The sequence below is a fragment of the Psittacula echo genome, assembly GCF_963264785.1.
Source record: "Psittacula echo genome assembly, chromosome: Z".
NCBI classification, from domain to species: Eukaryota; Metazoa; Chordata; class Aves; order Psittaciformes; family Psittacidae; genus Psittacula; species Psittacula echo.
The window spans coordinates 14109814-14127289 of NC_137742.1; the positions used below are offsets into that span (position 1 = coordinate 14109814).

At 42.5% G+C, this 17476-nt stretch overlaps 1 protein-coding gene across 1 annotated transcript; it reads right to left on the bottom strand.

The window, feature by feature from the left end:
- Window positions 1-5823: 5823 nt before the first annotated feature.
- CAPSL (calcyphosine like) lies at window positions 5824-11203 on the bottom strand (the record flags this gene model as incomplete). Its single annotated transcript, XM_080638249.1, has 4 exons — window positions 5824-5925; window positions 8131-8340; window positions 9238-9415; window positions 11067-11203. 4 exons carry the CDS (start codon window positions 11201-11203, stop codon window positions 5824-5826), a joined length of 627 nt encoding a protein of 208 aa, XP_080494375.1.
- Window positions 11204-17476: the final 6273 nt, after the last annotated feature.

Here is a 17476-nt window from a genome sequence, read left to right on the forward strand (position 1 = left end):
CCAGTTTCCGGATTTCTTCATCATTAAAATGAACTAGGCATCACTGTCCGCAGAAGCACTAGCTGCATAGCAGTTCAAATATTCATCTTTTGTAACCCAAGAATGAGAAAAACAGTGTTTATGATGTGTGATGGCTCTATGTCCCAAAGCAATATGTTTCTGTAACACAGCCTCGCATTTTGCAAATAATTCTTTTTCATCTTCCAGAGAAGTCTGATTCTTTGGTCAGACTGCCCTAATCTGACAAGTGTCCCTGCAAGAAGCTCTCATACAGCATTATGTCCAATAACACTGAGGTTAATGAACTAAACTTCTTTCATAGAGAGACTGAGCTGCTTTTATGTCCTGGAAAAATGAATGTGAGAAAAGTTATTGGTAAATATTAACTGCATTACTTAGATGTCACGATGACATCAGGTTAGTCCAGCGTTATAACACCATCACCAAATAAATGCAAGAAGCTCCAGAATTCAGTCAAGCAAAAGAAGAAATGGAACAAAGCAGAAATGTATTGATGGAAATGTCTAAAGGAATAAATCTATGCCACAAAACCAGAGGTTCTTACAAGCAATGTGCTATTGTTTCCCAGAAAATGTATGTTAGCTAAAAAAAAAACCAAAACCAAAACCAAAAACAAGAAAACAAAAAACAACAGAACATCCAAAACAAAAAACAGAAAATTTTTGAATTATAAAGTATCAGTTGAAAGTAAAAAGTAAATACATCGCAGCTTTTGGCAAAAATATCATGTCTTCAATGAAAAAGAACAGATTTCGCTCAAGAAAATAAACACTGCTCACATTTTACCACAAGCTCTGCTTTTCCACTGAAAACCAGGCTTGATTTAACTTTCACAAAACATTGCATTCCTTTCTTTATCATTTTTCCTACTTGCCAAAACAGTCAACAAACTCTGGATCTCATCCTTATTCTCCAGCTGCAGCTCCCGTTGGGATCAATGCCAACATTGTAAGCACGGAGGAAGCCTTGGTCCAGGTTTCCAGGGACTGGCTTGCTGTACCTGGGGTCCAAAGCAAACCAGTGAGCTGAAGCTTTTGCATCCTGCAGTGCTCCCACCTCTTGCAGCCTCTGTTGTCATCAGAACTGAAGAGGTGCTAGAACCTAAACACTCGCTTTGCAATCACAGGAGCTTCAAACTCAGCAGTATGGGGGGCTGTTTCAATTACTGAGGCTGCTCTCAGCTACCTGAAGACTTGGTATTAAGTACAGCCCACTCAGAATCGTGCTTTCTGCTCACTCACCCCCTCCTCCTGAGCTGGCTGGTGAGAAAGGATTTCTGGAGAAACAGGAGGGGATTTAATCATAAGGAAAGTCATAGTGGGCAGCTGCCGACGGCAGCAGGTTGCTCTTAGCATTAGCTGTTTTACCAGGGAAAACTGAGTCTGCCACTGCCACTGCTGCTCCCAATGTGGAAAACAAGAGCTGGGAGGCTAAAATAGTCAAAATCTCAGCTGGTGACAGCGGAACCACGAGCCCAGCTCTGGAATGGCAAAGCTCCGCTCTGCCTATGCTGCTGCAGAGGCTTGAGGCAGTACTGTGTAAAAGCTGCTACATAAAGGCAAGTTGGCTTTTATACAGCACTGTGCGCAGGTGGTTTTATCTGCAAAAACCTCAGCTACTTCCATCTGCCTCTACCAAGACAGCTTTTTGCCAGGAGACCCATGAATCAGGTCACTGAATATGCCTTGTGGTCTAATTTCAAGTATATATGCAGTGAGGGGCTTGCATTGAAACTGTCTTGCTTGAACCAGAAATTTATGTTGCAGGACAACGCATGAGCCAACAACAGTTCTGGACCATAACAAGCCAGAAAATCTCCACTCCAGGACAAAACATGAAGCCAAAAAAAGCACATGGGGTAAACCCAAAATGCAGTAAAGGATGCTGCGTGAGTGTTGCCTTTCTCTGAGGAACACATCAGAGGGAAAGGCTGTCCCCCATCTCCCCATCACATGCCTTCTGCTTGTTCCAACATGGAGAGAGTCACAGAGATGCTCTGATGGCTCAAGTGGAGGTAGGGAGTGGCAGCAGAGTTTGAGGGGAGGTATAAGACAGCCTTTTTCCTCTATGAGGGACCACAGGGCTCCACCAGCAGTTTTAGAGCAAGCTCTGGTGCTGCCTAGTGGAGCAGGCAGCCCTCAGCCCTAACAAGGTGCTGTGCCATGGAGCAGGAGGGGGCTAAAGGTACAAGCAAAGTCTTTACCTCTGCTACTGGCCCACAGCCTTGCAGACTCAGATGCTCCTATGGTTTGTGCCATCCTGTTTAGCATCTGTTGCACAATCAGAAAGAAGAAATAGTGCTTCGAAAATGAAGCACCAGCCAAGATCTGAAAATCTTGATGCTAGCACCAGATACGATTGCGTGCATTGCCACCTACCTCCCCGTTATCTGCCGTGTGTGCTCTGCAACCACAGACTGGCAGGACAGCCTGCATCACCATTTATCTCCAGCATCTGCTGTGTCTGTAACTAGCACACAGCAGCCTGCAGCTGAACATGAGCACTTGAGCTTCATTTTTTGCTCTCTCAGATCGCAGTGCAGCAGCCCCAGCAGACAAGGATGGTGAAGTGCTAAAGGGCAGCCTGGGGCGTCTGCTGTTAGCCCTGGTGTTCCTCCCGGTCTTATGCAAATCCCTTTAACTTGCCGTTAATCTCTGAAAGTGTTTCCACTGCATCTCATGTGAGTGTGTTGTTATGGCTGCACATCTCCTAGTAGAGCTTTTCTGGCTAGCAGCCGATGCAATGCGTGTGTTTGTTACATGAATTTGCACATGTATTTATCAAATGACGTTTCTTACAGTGCAGGTTCCAATTTGTGTTCTATGGCATCTGATAACAAGCAATCACATATTGTTCTTTCCCAGATTATTTATTTTTCCAGAAAGCCCTCTACCTTCCCTGCAGTTACCAATTTTTACTCAGATTGTTCCCACTGCAATGATAGGGAACTGCCACTGACTTCAAATGAATCTGAAAATAGCCTTTGGAGACCTGCTCTGTGCAAATTCTGAAATCACTAAGCTGTGAAAAATGTCCTCCTGATGCTGAGCAATGTATCCAGCATGCAATGAGGTCCACATGCAGGCAGACCCAAGGAACCAGGAGCCTCTCTGAGGGCACTGGGGTACATCATCTGCAGCTGTCATATAGGGCGGGCATTGAGCCCTCCCACCTGGATGAGGGGGTTTGAGCTCTCCCTGCTTGCATCCTGCAGGTTCCCACACAAAACCCTCTTAGCCAAGCCCAGTGCAGAAGTCTTATCCTGAAGCACAAAGCTCCCCTCAGTCATAGGCTCCCAGAGGCTGGTGACAAACTTCCACTAGTTTTAAGAAACCACAGTTGCTGCCAGTACCACTCCTCCCTTCTGAAAAGGTAAATTGCATTGGGGATTAAGTAAAACCAGAAAGTATTAGCACTGAAAAGAAAAACTGGCTGCAGTTACAGAGGTTGAACCTTCTACTGTGCTTGATTATCAGCACAACAGGTCACTGTGGGGTCTGAAGACACAAGGAAGCATGTCAGAAGGACATAGTGTTTTTATTTTGTGATTCCCACAGTCTATTCGCATTATTTTGTTTTTATTTGAAACACAGAAGACAGCTAACATGACACCCTGCTATGGAGGCAATTAATACATGAGAAATAAATGGATTCTACTCAGGCTGTCACGACATATACACCCTCTGTTTAATAGAGGCTGGTTTTTTTCATAGAAAGTATGTTGACAATTCAGCATCGCAGTAAGTAAAGGCTCTTCTTATGATCAATGACAATCATGAAGAGACTCCAACAGCTTCCAATGTCAGTCAGTATGCAGGCTTCTGGAGGCTTGCAGATCAAAGAAAATAATTGAGTTTGCACAGCCATTACTAGAGAATTTCAAGCAGCTATTGCTTGTACTGAGATCATGGCTAGACAATAAAAGCAGAGTTTGCACAGGAACAAAGCAGCAATCACTCAGGACTTCAGTGTTTGAACTGTTAGCAACCCAAGGTAAGTAAGAACTGAGACTTCACAAGTCCAGCTATTTTGAAAATCCAGCCTGTAAGCCTATACTCCTTTTAGATGGTTGCCAGCTTGAAATGGAGCAAATGCTGCCGTACACAAGCCATTTACTCCTAGCTACAGCAGCAGCATTTCAGTCTGGGAGAGCAGCATGATGCAAGAGAAGCATAAAGAAGATGACAAAGGAAAAGGAATGAGAGCAAGAATAATTAGATTGTACCCCCCCGACCCCCCTTCCCCATTCCTTTTTCCTTTTTTTTTTTTTTCTTTTTTGGATTTTTTGTTTTGTTTTTGTTTTGTGCACCGTTTCTCTGCTCTCAGTATGATGAAAGTATAGCTCAGAGCTGAGGCAACCTCATTTGTGTGACCAGGGGAGCAGGTTTCCATCCTTTTTTCAGCATCAGAAAGAGAAGATGACAAGACAAGAAACTTACAGATTCTTTTTTTTTTCCCCAGAAAGTTCCCTGATGTCATGGCTTGGTCATAAACCAGTATAAATACAAAAAGTAGTGAGCAGCTTTTGATGTAGGTGTGTATAGACAACAGCTCTCAAACCAGCAAATGTTCCAGGAACAGTGAGAATTAATATACTGTAACACTTAAAGAGAAGTCTTAGCAAGATGATCTCACAGAACAAAAAGAAAGAAATCCAAGAGGGGAGAAAAGCTATAAACAAGCCTAAGAGATTTGAAACAGGCATACACAGGAAAGATGCCTGTATGCAGAGCTGTAAACAAGGAAGAAATCAGGGCTTCAAAGACTGTTTTGCATTAATTCTGGTCCATGTCCTTCCTTCTTGATTTGTTTCTCCCTTCAGCCTCCTGGCACTGGGAACTCACATATCCCCATATGAAGACAGGCTGAGAAATTTGGAGCTGTTCAGCCTGGAGAAGAGAAGCTGCATGGAGACCCCATAGCAGCCTTCCAGTATGTGAAGGGGGGGGCTACAGGGATACCGAGAGGGACTCGCCATCAGGGACTGTAATGATAGGACAAGGGGCAATGGATTCAAACTTAAACAGGGAAAGTTCAGGTTAGATATAAGGAGGAAGTTCTTTACTGTGAGGGTGGTGAGGCTTTGGAACAGGTTGCCCAAAGAAGTGGTAAATGCTCCATCCTTGGCAGTGTTCAAGGCCGGGCTGGAGAGAGTCTTGGGCGACATGGTCTAGTGTGAGATATTCCTGCCCATGGCAGGGATTGGAATTTGATGATCTTAAGGACCTTTCCAACCCTAACTGTTCTATGATTTTATGTTCCCAGAGGTGAGCTGAGCAGTTGCTCCGATGCACAAGTGAGACCCAAGAGGCCAAGAGATGCTGCAGTGCTACAGGTGAGAGGGCTGGGACCCTCCTGGTACAGGCTTCCTCACATTTATAACAGTCTGCCCCAGACCACCTCCCTTCCAGAATACTTTGATTTCTATTTCTTATATCCTCTGTCAAACAGAGCTATATGTGACATTGGAGGAGGGTATATTCAGGAGCCACATGGACCTACTGCAGATGTTTTAGAAGAAAGTGGCAGATAGTCTCAATAAAGAAAAACCATGTCAGAACTGCAGGTTAAAAAAGGGACAGATCTGCAGAGTGGATGGATGACAGATCTGCTCCCTGATTATGCTCCAATCCCCTGAGGCTGAGCCTATCAAAGCATCTGGGAATAATTTCTGCAGATTGTCTGTAATTGGCACAGTTACTGGAAGCTGCTATTGCGAAAATAAGCCTGTGGTTGTGCATAAATTTAATCATGGGAACCTACAAAAGGTGGAAATAAAGTCTTGCTCCTTTAATCATATGATCATAGTTTCCAAGCGTTCTTCATCATGACGATAAAGTAGACATCTGTGTCTATAGAAGCGCTCACTCCTGCATAGTAGTTCATGAATTCTTCTGTTGTGACCTGAGACAAAAGGATTTAAAATAGGAAAATGAGCCTTTATTTTTTTTAATGTTGTAAGCCAAAACCACACATTAAGAACTCTAAATGAAATTTAACATCTGCTATTTCATGTTAATAGTGGAATGAAATCCAAGAGAAAGAATGAAGTCACTGAAAATTTACTAAAGTTCATCTGTTTGCTAGAAATAAGAGCTCTTGTCCTCCAAGAGCACTTGGATGGAAATGACATGTGTGGAGTTGAACTAACATTAACAGGAACTGAAGTTAAAATTGGTGCTACCCAAAAAGACAAATGTTCTAACGCAGTTTTTTTCCAAGGATGCTATACTTTGTTTTTTTGCATTATTATTAATAAAAGGGAATGGGATTTTGATGTAACCCAGACACAGCTAGGAGCTTTATAACCATTCACTAGAGAGAAAATGCTGTTGCTCTAAACACATCTTACTCAAAGAAGCAAATATTCTTTTGAATACCCACATATTTTGAACATCTTTCATCATCATTTTGAGTTTGAATCAGTTTTAAAATGACCATTAAAAAATATAATAAGAATCAGATTAGCAGAAACAAACAGTGCATGTCTTTTGTGATGACCTAACTCTTGAAGCGTCATTCTTTGAATAAGCATCACATAGAAAAATATTTGCTCCTACTGCACTGTGCATTTGAGAGCTAAGTGAAATGCTACAATGAGGAGAAATGAACATTGCAGACTGTCCTGCCATCAGGAACTGATTACAAGTTTCATTGACCCTGACTATTTCAGAGGCGCCCATCAAGATCACAGTGAAGAGGAATTTTATAGCAGAGGCTTAGCCTTGAGGCATTTCTGCTAAAAATATTTTAGGCTTTCAGCTCATACCAGGGTCATTAGTGACGTCTGATTCAGGCACAGAAAAGTCATAGTCGATTCTCAGAAGAAACTGCAAGTTTATAGGCAAACGTCAGGATTGCTGAACAAAAAGTGAGTGCTCAGTGTAATTTTGCTATAAGCTCAAACTCTGAAGAGTGTACGAGGCACAAGGCACTTAACTTGTGAAGGATCATTTTGGGAACCTATTTAATATGTTCACTTATAGCACAAAAAAGCAGGAAGATTGTGCTTGAGGTTTGCTAGATGTCACCGCTGCTGCAGAGAAGGAAGGGAACCATTCACACAACTGATACCTTTTAGGATGAGACAACAGAAAAAGGGATGAAATTCAGCTCTACCAAGTGTAAAGTCATGCCCAAGGGAAAGAAAAATCATCACCTCCCTACAAATAGAATGTTGGAAATTGAAGCAAGAGAAGGATTTGACAGTAGGAGCCAGCTTTTAGACAGGTAAGAGCCACTAAGTGTAGCGGAGCCATGAAAACCCAGGTGCAACCTCAAAATTGCAAAGTGATAAATACATTACACAACGTGCTGATGAAACTTCACCTCATTTGTTATTCTAAACATCATCGGACGTAGAATATCACCATGTGAACAGCAATGACCCACCATTTCTCTGAGCTGGTTAAACATGTGTAAGTTCAGACCAAAGAAGTTTGGAAACACACAGCAAGGGGAAACAAAGCATGCTTGGCTCAGTGACAGTTACAAAGCAGATGCGTAAGAAGGCCATCACAGAAGATGCCAAGGTTTTACATCTGCCCTGGAGAAGCGAGGTGGAGAGCAGGAAGGACTACGAGCCCAGCACATGACTGCTGGCAGCCTACCCAACCTCACCCTCCCTCCAATTCTCTGTGGATAAATCTGTTTCTATTATGGATTGATTTCCAAATAAACTGTCTCAGTAATTACACACTGGAGAAGTGTTAACTGTAAAATATTTCATATATTAGAGAACCTGCTTTTGAACTAGATCCTGGTACTTGTTCTGCTAAGAAGTGAAAAATCCTCTAGTGTATGTGGATCTTAAAATCAGCAGTCATATGGGTTAGTCTGAAGATAAAGTAACCTATGAAAGTAGAGCACTAAGGCTACAATCCTGTAAATGAAATCTCATGTCTATTCTTGTACCTCCTGCAGAGTCCCTTTGCCTCTGAATGCTTAATCGTTAGTTCTACACAGAGGTTTAGCATTTATTTTACAGTCCTTCATAAATGTGACAGAAATGCCTGTTTGGTACTGCAATCATTCTCACATTCAATAATTTACGTCAAATACTGAGTCAGATGGTGATTTCATGGTTCGACATTTGGTGTTTTCACTTACCTTCCCATCTTTGTCATAGGGTGAATCAAAATTATCCAGAAAGGCCCTAAAAACTTGATCTTCTGTCCAGTCTCCATTCTGGTATTTGGGATGATGCTTTGCATTATACACCTCCCGTAAGTCTTCAATTGTTACGACACCATCTCCAGTCTTATCTAACTTTCTAAATGCCTGCATGATGATCTCTTTTCTTGCATTTGACATGGGAGGCTGTGAAGAAATATTATCAGAATCATTTAATTTCTGTCAACTACTTGCCCAGTTCCAAATTCAAGTAAATGCTCCTGTTAATAGTAAACTTATCTCAGGGCACTTGGACAACAAACTGCAGACAGTTTACACTGTCCATGAGCTAGGAAGGGCCATATATATCACCAGAAAAGCAGTGTGATCGAGTCTATCAATGTGATAGCAAATAGACAATAAGGGAGAAATGCTAGCTAGAACACTTTTCTACCAATTTTTAATATTTCTATCAAGAAATTACTTATTACTCTAAGCACTGATTATTTTCTTTCTAAATTGTTTAGACTTCAGCAAAGCAAAGAGGCTCCAACCAAAATCATTCGCTCTGTGGTTGATTAGGGAAAACAACTACTGGGTTAGTTAATTTTATAAAGAAAAGCATTATAAAATGACAGAAAAAGTGAGACTAATGGGCTGAACCACATAGGTAACTGGACTGTAATACAGAAATTTAGGTATCTAAATCATGGCAGCAATCAATTAAAAAATTAACCATTTATTTGCAACTCTTCTATTCTACTGTGCTCTGCTCAGTTCTGTTCTGTTTTCCTCTGCTCTTTTTTGTTCTGTTCTGTTCTATTCTTCTATTTAAGAGGAGCCTTACGCATTTCCAATAAATTGCAGGGATGTTGGTTTCTGACCTCTGACATCCACAGAGGTGTTCTTTAAGGTGATTTTCTCCTTTAGCATTTTTAGATGAAAATAGAATATTTTAACTTCTCAAGAGTTACTGACTTTAAATAGAGCTATTGACTTTGCTAGTTACTAAGGTGAACAAATTGCTGTGGTTTGTGTTTGGCTAATGACGAATCAACGCTTTTCTCCATTTAATGCAGTAGAAACATAAATTCCCAGACTTACTCTCAGTGTAACAAGAAATTCATCAAAATCAATTGTTCCACTGCCATCTTTGTCAAATATCCGGAAAATCTCGTGTGCTTCTTCCTTGTCTATCATCACAGCATAATCATTTAATCCTTTCACAAACTCTTTGAAATCAAGGGTCCTGCTGTTGTCATCATCCATAATTCTAAACACTCTGTGGAAAATGTGCAAATTGAGGAGAATGCTTAGGAAAACTTGGAGAATGCTGTAGCAGTTTAGCACAGTGACAGTGCACAGAGAAACCTTCCTAAGATAACATTTTCCCCACAGTCTGCTGATGAAAAGAGAAACCAACCAACAAATAAAAACCCAAAACAACAAAAAAACAACTACCAAAAAAAAAAAAAAAAGCCTTTAACAAAATAAAACAATACCCCACCAGAAAAACGGAACCCCACCAGAGAAACAAAAGTAGGGGAGAAAGACCCAAAACCACAACACAATGACAGGAGAGATGACCTGCTTAGATTGAGTGTCTGAATATTACACAGCTGAAGTTAAGTGAGATGAAGGCTGCCTTAACTGAAGGAGTCTTCTTATTGTAGGAATATATATGTATTTCTCTTATATATATAATATATAAAAATTATGTATGCTAACTTTTATATATTTGCTTATATATATACTAATACATATATACTAACTTATATACATATGTTAGGCATGAAGATGAAGTTTCAGCTTGTCACCAACGTTTCGTCTGTAGTTTATTGAGCCCATGGCTTGAGCATGGCTTCAAGGAGATGCAGCTCCCCTTTTTTAGGGGTGGGGTGACCCATACTCTCAGGGTGACTGCAGAAGGAATTTAGATGCCTCCCATAAGAGAGACAGCTAATAGACCACTACACACAAGGAAATCACATCCTAACAGAAAGGAAGCACAAAATCCCCATTATTGAGATAAAATCATAGAATCATAGTATAGTTAGGGTTGGAAAGGACCTTAAGATCATCTAGTTCCAACCCCCCTGCCATGGGCAGGGACATCCCACACTAAACCATGTCACCCAAGGCCTCATCCAACCTGGCCTTGAACACCACCAAGGATGGAAAATTCGCAACGTCCTTGGGCAACCCATTCCAGTGCCTCATCACCCTCTCAGTAAAGAATTTCTTCCTTACATCCAATCTAAACTTCCCCTTGTTAAGTTTTAACCCATTACCCCTTGTCCTATCATTACAGTCCCTGATGGAGAGTCCCTCTCCAGTATCCCTGTAGCCCACCTTCACATACTGGAAGGCTGCTCTGAGGTCTCCACGCAGCCTTCTCTTCTCCAGGCTGAACAGCCCCAACTTTCTCAGCCTGTCTTCATACGGGAGGTGCTCCAGCCCCCTGATCATCCTTGTAGCCCTCCTCTGGACTTGTTCCAACAGTTCCATGTCCTTTTTATTTTGAGGACACCAGAACTGCACACAATACTCCAAGTGAGGTCTCACGAGAGCAGAGTAGAGGGGCAGGATCATCTCCTTAAACCTGCTGGTCATGGTTCTTTTGATGCAGATAATTATAGAAAATGTCAAAGAAAGAGGGAGTGTTTCATGTTCCCTCTTTCTCCCTGGAGGAAGTTGTTCTGAATCTCAAAGAAGCAACTTCCTCTGTGGGATTCATGATCCTCTCTCAGTCCTTAAACAGGTAAGACAGTTAGTCCTGTCTCCCAAAACACAGGAGCCCCAGGCTCAGGGTCTGTGAGTTGTGCCATTTGCAAAGGAGTGAGGAAACTCAAGTTTTAGTCACTGCTTAGCCTGCGAGCCTCTTATTGCTAAAATTATTATGCTAAATAATGGATTTGAGTTCTTAGACTCACCTGCCAAGTCCTTTGATGCCTGCAGATCCCCTTGCTAAACACTGTAGTCGAAGTCTTTCTACAGGGTCAGTGGTTTTGGACAGGTTCCTTTTGGCCTGGATTGCCATCTCTCGATCATGCCTCGCAGTGCCTGGCATCTGGAAGACAAAAGCACTCATACGGCTTGGATTCACATGCACAAGGCAGAGTGCTGAAACCTACCTTAGTATACAGAGCATCCCAAATCCCTCACTTGCAAGGTGCTGGCAACTCTTTCATGAGGACTCATTTTGACCCTCTATTGTCTTTTCCTTATACCCTTCTATCAGAAGAGGTAATTGCCAATCTGGGCCACCAGAAATGAAAGGAGAGCTAGGCCAACTACCCTGTGATTAACACAGATGGAAACATGAAATTGTGAGTGAGAATTTGCTGCCTACAGTGTATGAGCACACTGAAAACTAGTGTACGCACCCAGAAGGGCAGTGCTGCATATGGACCCCAGCAGCCCTGCCAAGCCTCCTCAGCCTAGCCAGATTTGCAGTTGGCATTTGCCCACAGATAGATGGAAAAATTTTTGCTGTGAAGAGCAAAAATTGTCCTGGGTGAAGACCTTTTCCTTTTGTTTGGTTTTGCTCCATTGTAGCTCTAGATCTCTTGAGCAGTGCTTTCTCTCATTACACATCTGAGCTACAGCAATCACCCTAAGATCTGACCTCAGCTACAGATGACACCTTGTACTATTTTAACACAACTGTAGGACAAATTAATACCCTAAACTTGCACAGCATTTAACGCTCCAGGATTTCAGGACTCTGCAACAGTCACATAAACTTTCCAGCTTCCCTCAGAGGAAGACAGTGGAATAAAACGTGACAACACAGCCCATGGATTTGGAGTAAGCACGACCAAGAGCAGCAGGCCCAGTGTGGGGAGTGAAGGCAATAAGATTTGCATGAAAAACAGTTTGGGAATGAGCTCTAAGGCCCTGGTTCTTGAAAAGCCCTGGGGCGAGGAGCTGGGTCCTTGAAGGACAGGGTAGGTAGAAAAACAAGTCTTGGGGTGGTGGGCCAGGATGTAGTTGTGGCGGGAGTCTCAGCTGATGATGTGGGAGTTATAAGAGTATCCGCAGCACTGTGATTGGACTATTTACCTAGAGAGTTTTCAGGGCCAATGAGATTGAATGTAACTGCTTGTGCAGGTTGGGAAAGTACCGAACAGGGGGATAAAAAGGGCTTGGTTGTAATAAAGTTGGATTTGAGTCTCAGTTTGGATTTGAGTCTCTTCATCAACTTGAGTCCATGCCGTGATACACCACAGCCCAGGCTGGCAGACAGTCACTCCTTCTCTTGTAGGAATTATTTGTACTTTCTGCTAAGAGCACCAGGGGCTGCCCATGCTCCTAATGAAATTTTAGAGGCACATTGAAGCTTGGCTGCTGACCACATGCTCAGGATCAGGACTGCCATTCCTTAGCTTGGCTGTGGATCACGAGGCCTCCAAAATATTTTTTGGCCCTTAAAGCATCACAGGACCAGGGCACAAAAGAGTCACAGAAAGGCTGGTCAGAGTCACAGAAGAGCTCTTGACTTGGAGGGCACTTGGTGCTCTGCTGAGGATGTTCTGGGATGGGGAGATGAGGAGGATGGGTTGCCCTGTGATGTGGGGAGTGAAGGTGATAAGATTTGCATGAAAAACAGCTTGGGAATGAGCTCTGAGGCCTTGGTGCTTGACAAGCACTAGGGCAATGAGTTGGGGCCTTGAAGAACAGGGAAGGTCCAAAAACAAGCCTTGGGGGATGGGCCAGGATATAGTTGTGGCGGGAATCTCAGTTGGAGGCCAGAGGATGTGGGGGTTGTGAGAGGGTCTGCAGCACTGTGATTGGACTGTTTACCTGGAGAGCTTTACAGGGGCCAATGAGATTGAATATTGTCTGTACGTGCAGGTTGGGAAAGTACGGAACAGGGGGATAAAAAGGGCTTGGTTGTAATAAAATTGGATTTGAGTCTCCTGGTTGAGTCCATGTCGTGAAACGCCACACTGTGAGGTATAGTCAGTGCATGTTGTACTTCCAATCTTGTTGTCACTGCATGTGTAGAAGTATAAATTGAAACAGTCAAGGAAACTTCTGAGAAACACGGAATGAGACTGTTTCATCCTCACTAATCCACTCCTACCTACAGAGCACTGGGTATTGCAGCTAGTAATGTCGCATGGGCTGACTTCTGCAACACCTTCAGACAGCACCAGCTGGGCTCTTAAAAACAGAAAAAGAAAATGTTTTTGCTGCCTCAGAATGGTTTCAGTACAAGCTTATCACAGAAATCCAACATGGTAAAAAAAAGAGACATTTCAGTTTTGCTCCAGCCAGAATGAGCCAAGTTCTTCTGGGAACTCATTAACAAGTGACCATAAAGACCTTAGGGCTATGTGAGATCAGCAGTCAAAAATGCTTTCTGCAAACAGTGATGTGTCCTTAAAGGGAGATGTTTAGCTGGCAAGAATATAGAATCCAGTAAGGTTACATAAACGCAGTGCAAACTGTATTTACATTATGTAATTGTGTACTGTAACTTTCAGATGCATATATAATGCACACGCATCTATAGACAAAGTGCATAATGTATGCATGTCATTGTGCAATATGCCCCTGTACTATTATGTGCTTGTATAGATCTATAAATACTGAGACAAATGACGACATAATTCGTCTCCACTCCATGCTGCAAAAATCTACCCAAACACACACCATGAAAAGAGTGTAGTAAGTCTTTGCCTCAAGTTCAGTGGAGCCATTTCCACTATACTGCAATGTTCTTCAAAGAGTCATTGCAGCAAGATTCATGAATTGAGGCTAGGTAGGGATCATCTGATATGATACCTACTGTCCAGGGAGACTTTATAGCAGCTTTCCAATACCTAAAGTGGGGCTACAAGAAAGCTGGAGAGGGACTTTCAACAAGGGCATGTAGTGATAAGGCATAATGCTTCTAAACAGAAACAGGGTAGATTTGTATTAGATATAAGTAAGAAATTCCTTACTGTGAGGAAGAAGTTGTACAGAGAAGCTGTGGCTGCCACATCCCCAGCAGTGTTCAAGGCCAGGTTGGATGGGGCTCTGAACAACCTGGTCTCGTGGACGGTGTCCCTGCCCTTGGCAGGGGGTTGGAATTGGATGATCTTTAAGGTCCCTTCCATACTGGTACCAAACCATGCTGGGATTCCACGATTATGATCTCCTGTACCTCAGAAGCCACTGAAACTGGCCAGTCGCCAGTTGTCTTTGCTGTAAGCAACAAGTCTGTTTCTACGCCTACAAGCATTTCTAGCTGAGAGCTCACCACCTCTAAGCTAAGTTGTTCCGGTATTGAATGATTTTCTTTTCAATTTCTAGTCTGAATTATTCCCATCATTAGATGCTGCTTTATTTTCTTTTACTGCGTTACATAGCTGTCTATTAAAGTTTGTTCAGAAACAGAGACTTGAAGGTCCTTTTTAAACCCTTTTTGGCTAGGTAATCAGACAGAGCTTAGGACTCTTGCTACAAAATGAGTTTCCAGATGTTAGACGATTTTGCTGTTGCTCATGACCTTTTCCATTTTTTTCTCAGTGCTCCTGATGAAGTGGGACAGAGCACTCTAATCATCTCACTAACACCAGAGGGTGTGATATTCCCATTTTTCCCCATGAATCATGGTTGAAACCACTAATAAATATTATATATAGTAAGTACTTCTGCCACTGTGCAAATCTTCATTCTCTATAATGTACAATAACAAAACCAAAACCACCATGTTGTTATATAAAACTCAGCAACTGGAGTCTGTTCAGAAAGTGACTGCACTTACACGTTACACTAAAGCTGCTAAAATATGACCTGGCTTTGTGTGTCACACAGTAGCATGCATCTGAGAATCCTTTCTATAAATTGAATAAACACAGAAAACCACTTATAAACCTTACTGCATGTGATCCTGGTCCATAGTAACATGGCTACCACTTCCCTATTTCTGTTGTCTGCTGGTTTAAACTAGAGGTAAATAGCCTTCTAGGCTGTTAAGAGATATAATGCATAATAAGAAAAAAGATTCTGAATCAGAGCCAGGAGGAATCACAGCAATTCACATGCTCTTTTCTCTCCTCTCCTCTCATTTTGCTTTCAGCCTTTTTTGGATAATGTGAAGTAATTACAGATACAGACAGGATTTATAGAATACAATTGTTCTCTGTATACCTTACAAATGTGTTATGCATTACTAACCATAAATAAATCAAGAAAAGGTCATAACCATGATTTTGCATGTTTTTAATTCATATATCTCTTCCAAGAGGAACGTGTGCCATTGTGAAATAAAAAAGAAGCTGGTTAATTTAATTTCGAATGCTAGAGAGTTTTGTTTTGTATAATAACCTGAGCTATAAGGAATTACAATACCCACGTTCTTAGCATTGTTTGTTTCTATGGGCAATGTTGTGCTGTGAAGGCTTCACAGAAATGACTGCATTTCTTCTTAACAAGTAAAAAACCTGAAATTCTGAGTTGGGTTTTTCCAGAAGATCCTCTGACTGATCAGCAATCAGATCCCTTTACATGCCTCTAAGCCTGAGGCTTAAACCTGGCACAAGTCAGATTTAATATAAACTCAGCACCATTTGTTTATATGTTTTCCTTGAGCTGAGCTCAAATACCTCCAGTGAAAATCCTGAAAAACACCCCCGTGTGGCAGGCAGAAACCCACAGAGCCTCTGCTAGAAAGCCCCTGTCCTGGACAAACACGCCACCCCAGAGCAGAATATCCCAGTATGTGGGAATAGATTAAGTGGCCTAGATCAATTGCACGCGTTTGGTTTATTCCCAATAATTTCATCAAATTCTTAAAAGCATGAAAACCATGTGACTATTTGGCAACCATCTAAATACCTCCTTAAAAATACAGCTTTCCTGCCCCCAGAGACCCCTCTGCCTCTCCACCATCCCCAGCATCATACAGCTCCCCTCTTCTGGCAGGTGAAGCATAACTGCTTTTGTTATTTTGCATATATATTTATAGCATACATATATACACATTTTGCAAAATACATGTATAGAGAGAGATGTGTATATAAACCCCCCTAATCTTTGCTGAACAGCAGGCTCAACTGACTGGAGAAGCTCACTGTGAGCTAACAAGCAAGAGAGAAAATCCTTTACCTGCAATGCTATCCTGCACCCGGGGTTTCCACCCAGGACCTGGGAGGTGTTTAAGGGGCTGGGACTGCACCGTCCCCCACCAGCCTCCCTGCTCCCACGCTCTCGCCGGGCTCAGGCGACAAGTGGAAGGGCTGCAGGGCCACAGGCTCACTGCAGAGCTTCCTTGTCCATCTCGTTTTACTTGTTTACACACCCGGCTGCCTTGCCCTCCCCCTTTTTTGGGACGCCTGGAGTTTACCAGCCGGTCTCCAAGGTGACACTGGTGGCAGTGGTTTTCCCAACCTGCAATTAAGTGGCTCCCCTGGGTGATTGCCGCTGGGCTGCCAGAGTCCTTTCATTTAACCTTTTTTAAATCTATGTTTTCCTTCTCCTCTCTGCCCTCAAAGAGTTTGGGAGGAAAAAGTGGGAGGCATCTCCTGATACCCCTCACAGAGACGCCCAAGAACGCCCACAGGAGGATGCAGCATCTCAGTGTCAGTGTCAGTTTTAGGCATGGCTATGCTATGATAAAATATTTGCTGGGTCAATCCGTTCCTCAAAACAAAATAAAAGAAAATAAGTAAAAGCCTGTCAAAAGTGTTTCACAAAAACCAGGTTGCTGGCATATTTTTTTCTTGCTGATTAATTGCCATTTGGAAATTGGCAATGAATGCCAATTTGCCATTAATTGCCATTCTGCTGGCAGTGAGAACCTCTAGGGAGATGCCGAGATTGTGTTCATTTGCAGCAAGAAGAAAACTGAAAAGGTTAAATGCCCATATGATGAGGAAAAATTGCTGTCTGCCTAGACACCGCTATTAACAACTCTGCAGAAGGTCACAAACATTGTCAGTGACATAGTGTAACACCCGGAGAAGGAATCAGTGTATTGGTAGACTCCTTCGGGATGAAAAACAGCCTGTATTATGCTCCCTGTCCCTCTCTGATAGAAGCAAGCTCAACACACAGGATCGTGGCTGATGGTAATGGCAGGTTGTACACACTCGTGCCAGAGCATATGGGGAATAAGAGAGAGAATTCAGTTCTGGCCATGGATAAAAGAGCAAGAATGAGTAAGTGCATCATTTCCTGACAAGAGCAGAAAGTTGTTTTAGGCAATTACTAGAGTAATAACACTTGCATCTTTAAAGGCTGCTTATCTCTTATTGACAGGTACTTCCTGGTACTAAATCATAGCTTGTGCAAGACTCTGTATACTCTTTATATCTCTCATCTGGCAACTGACTGTACCTTAATGTAT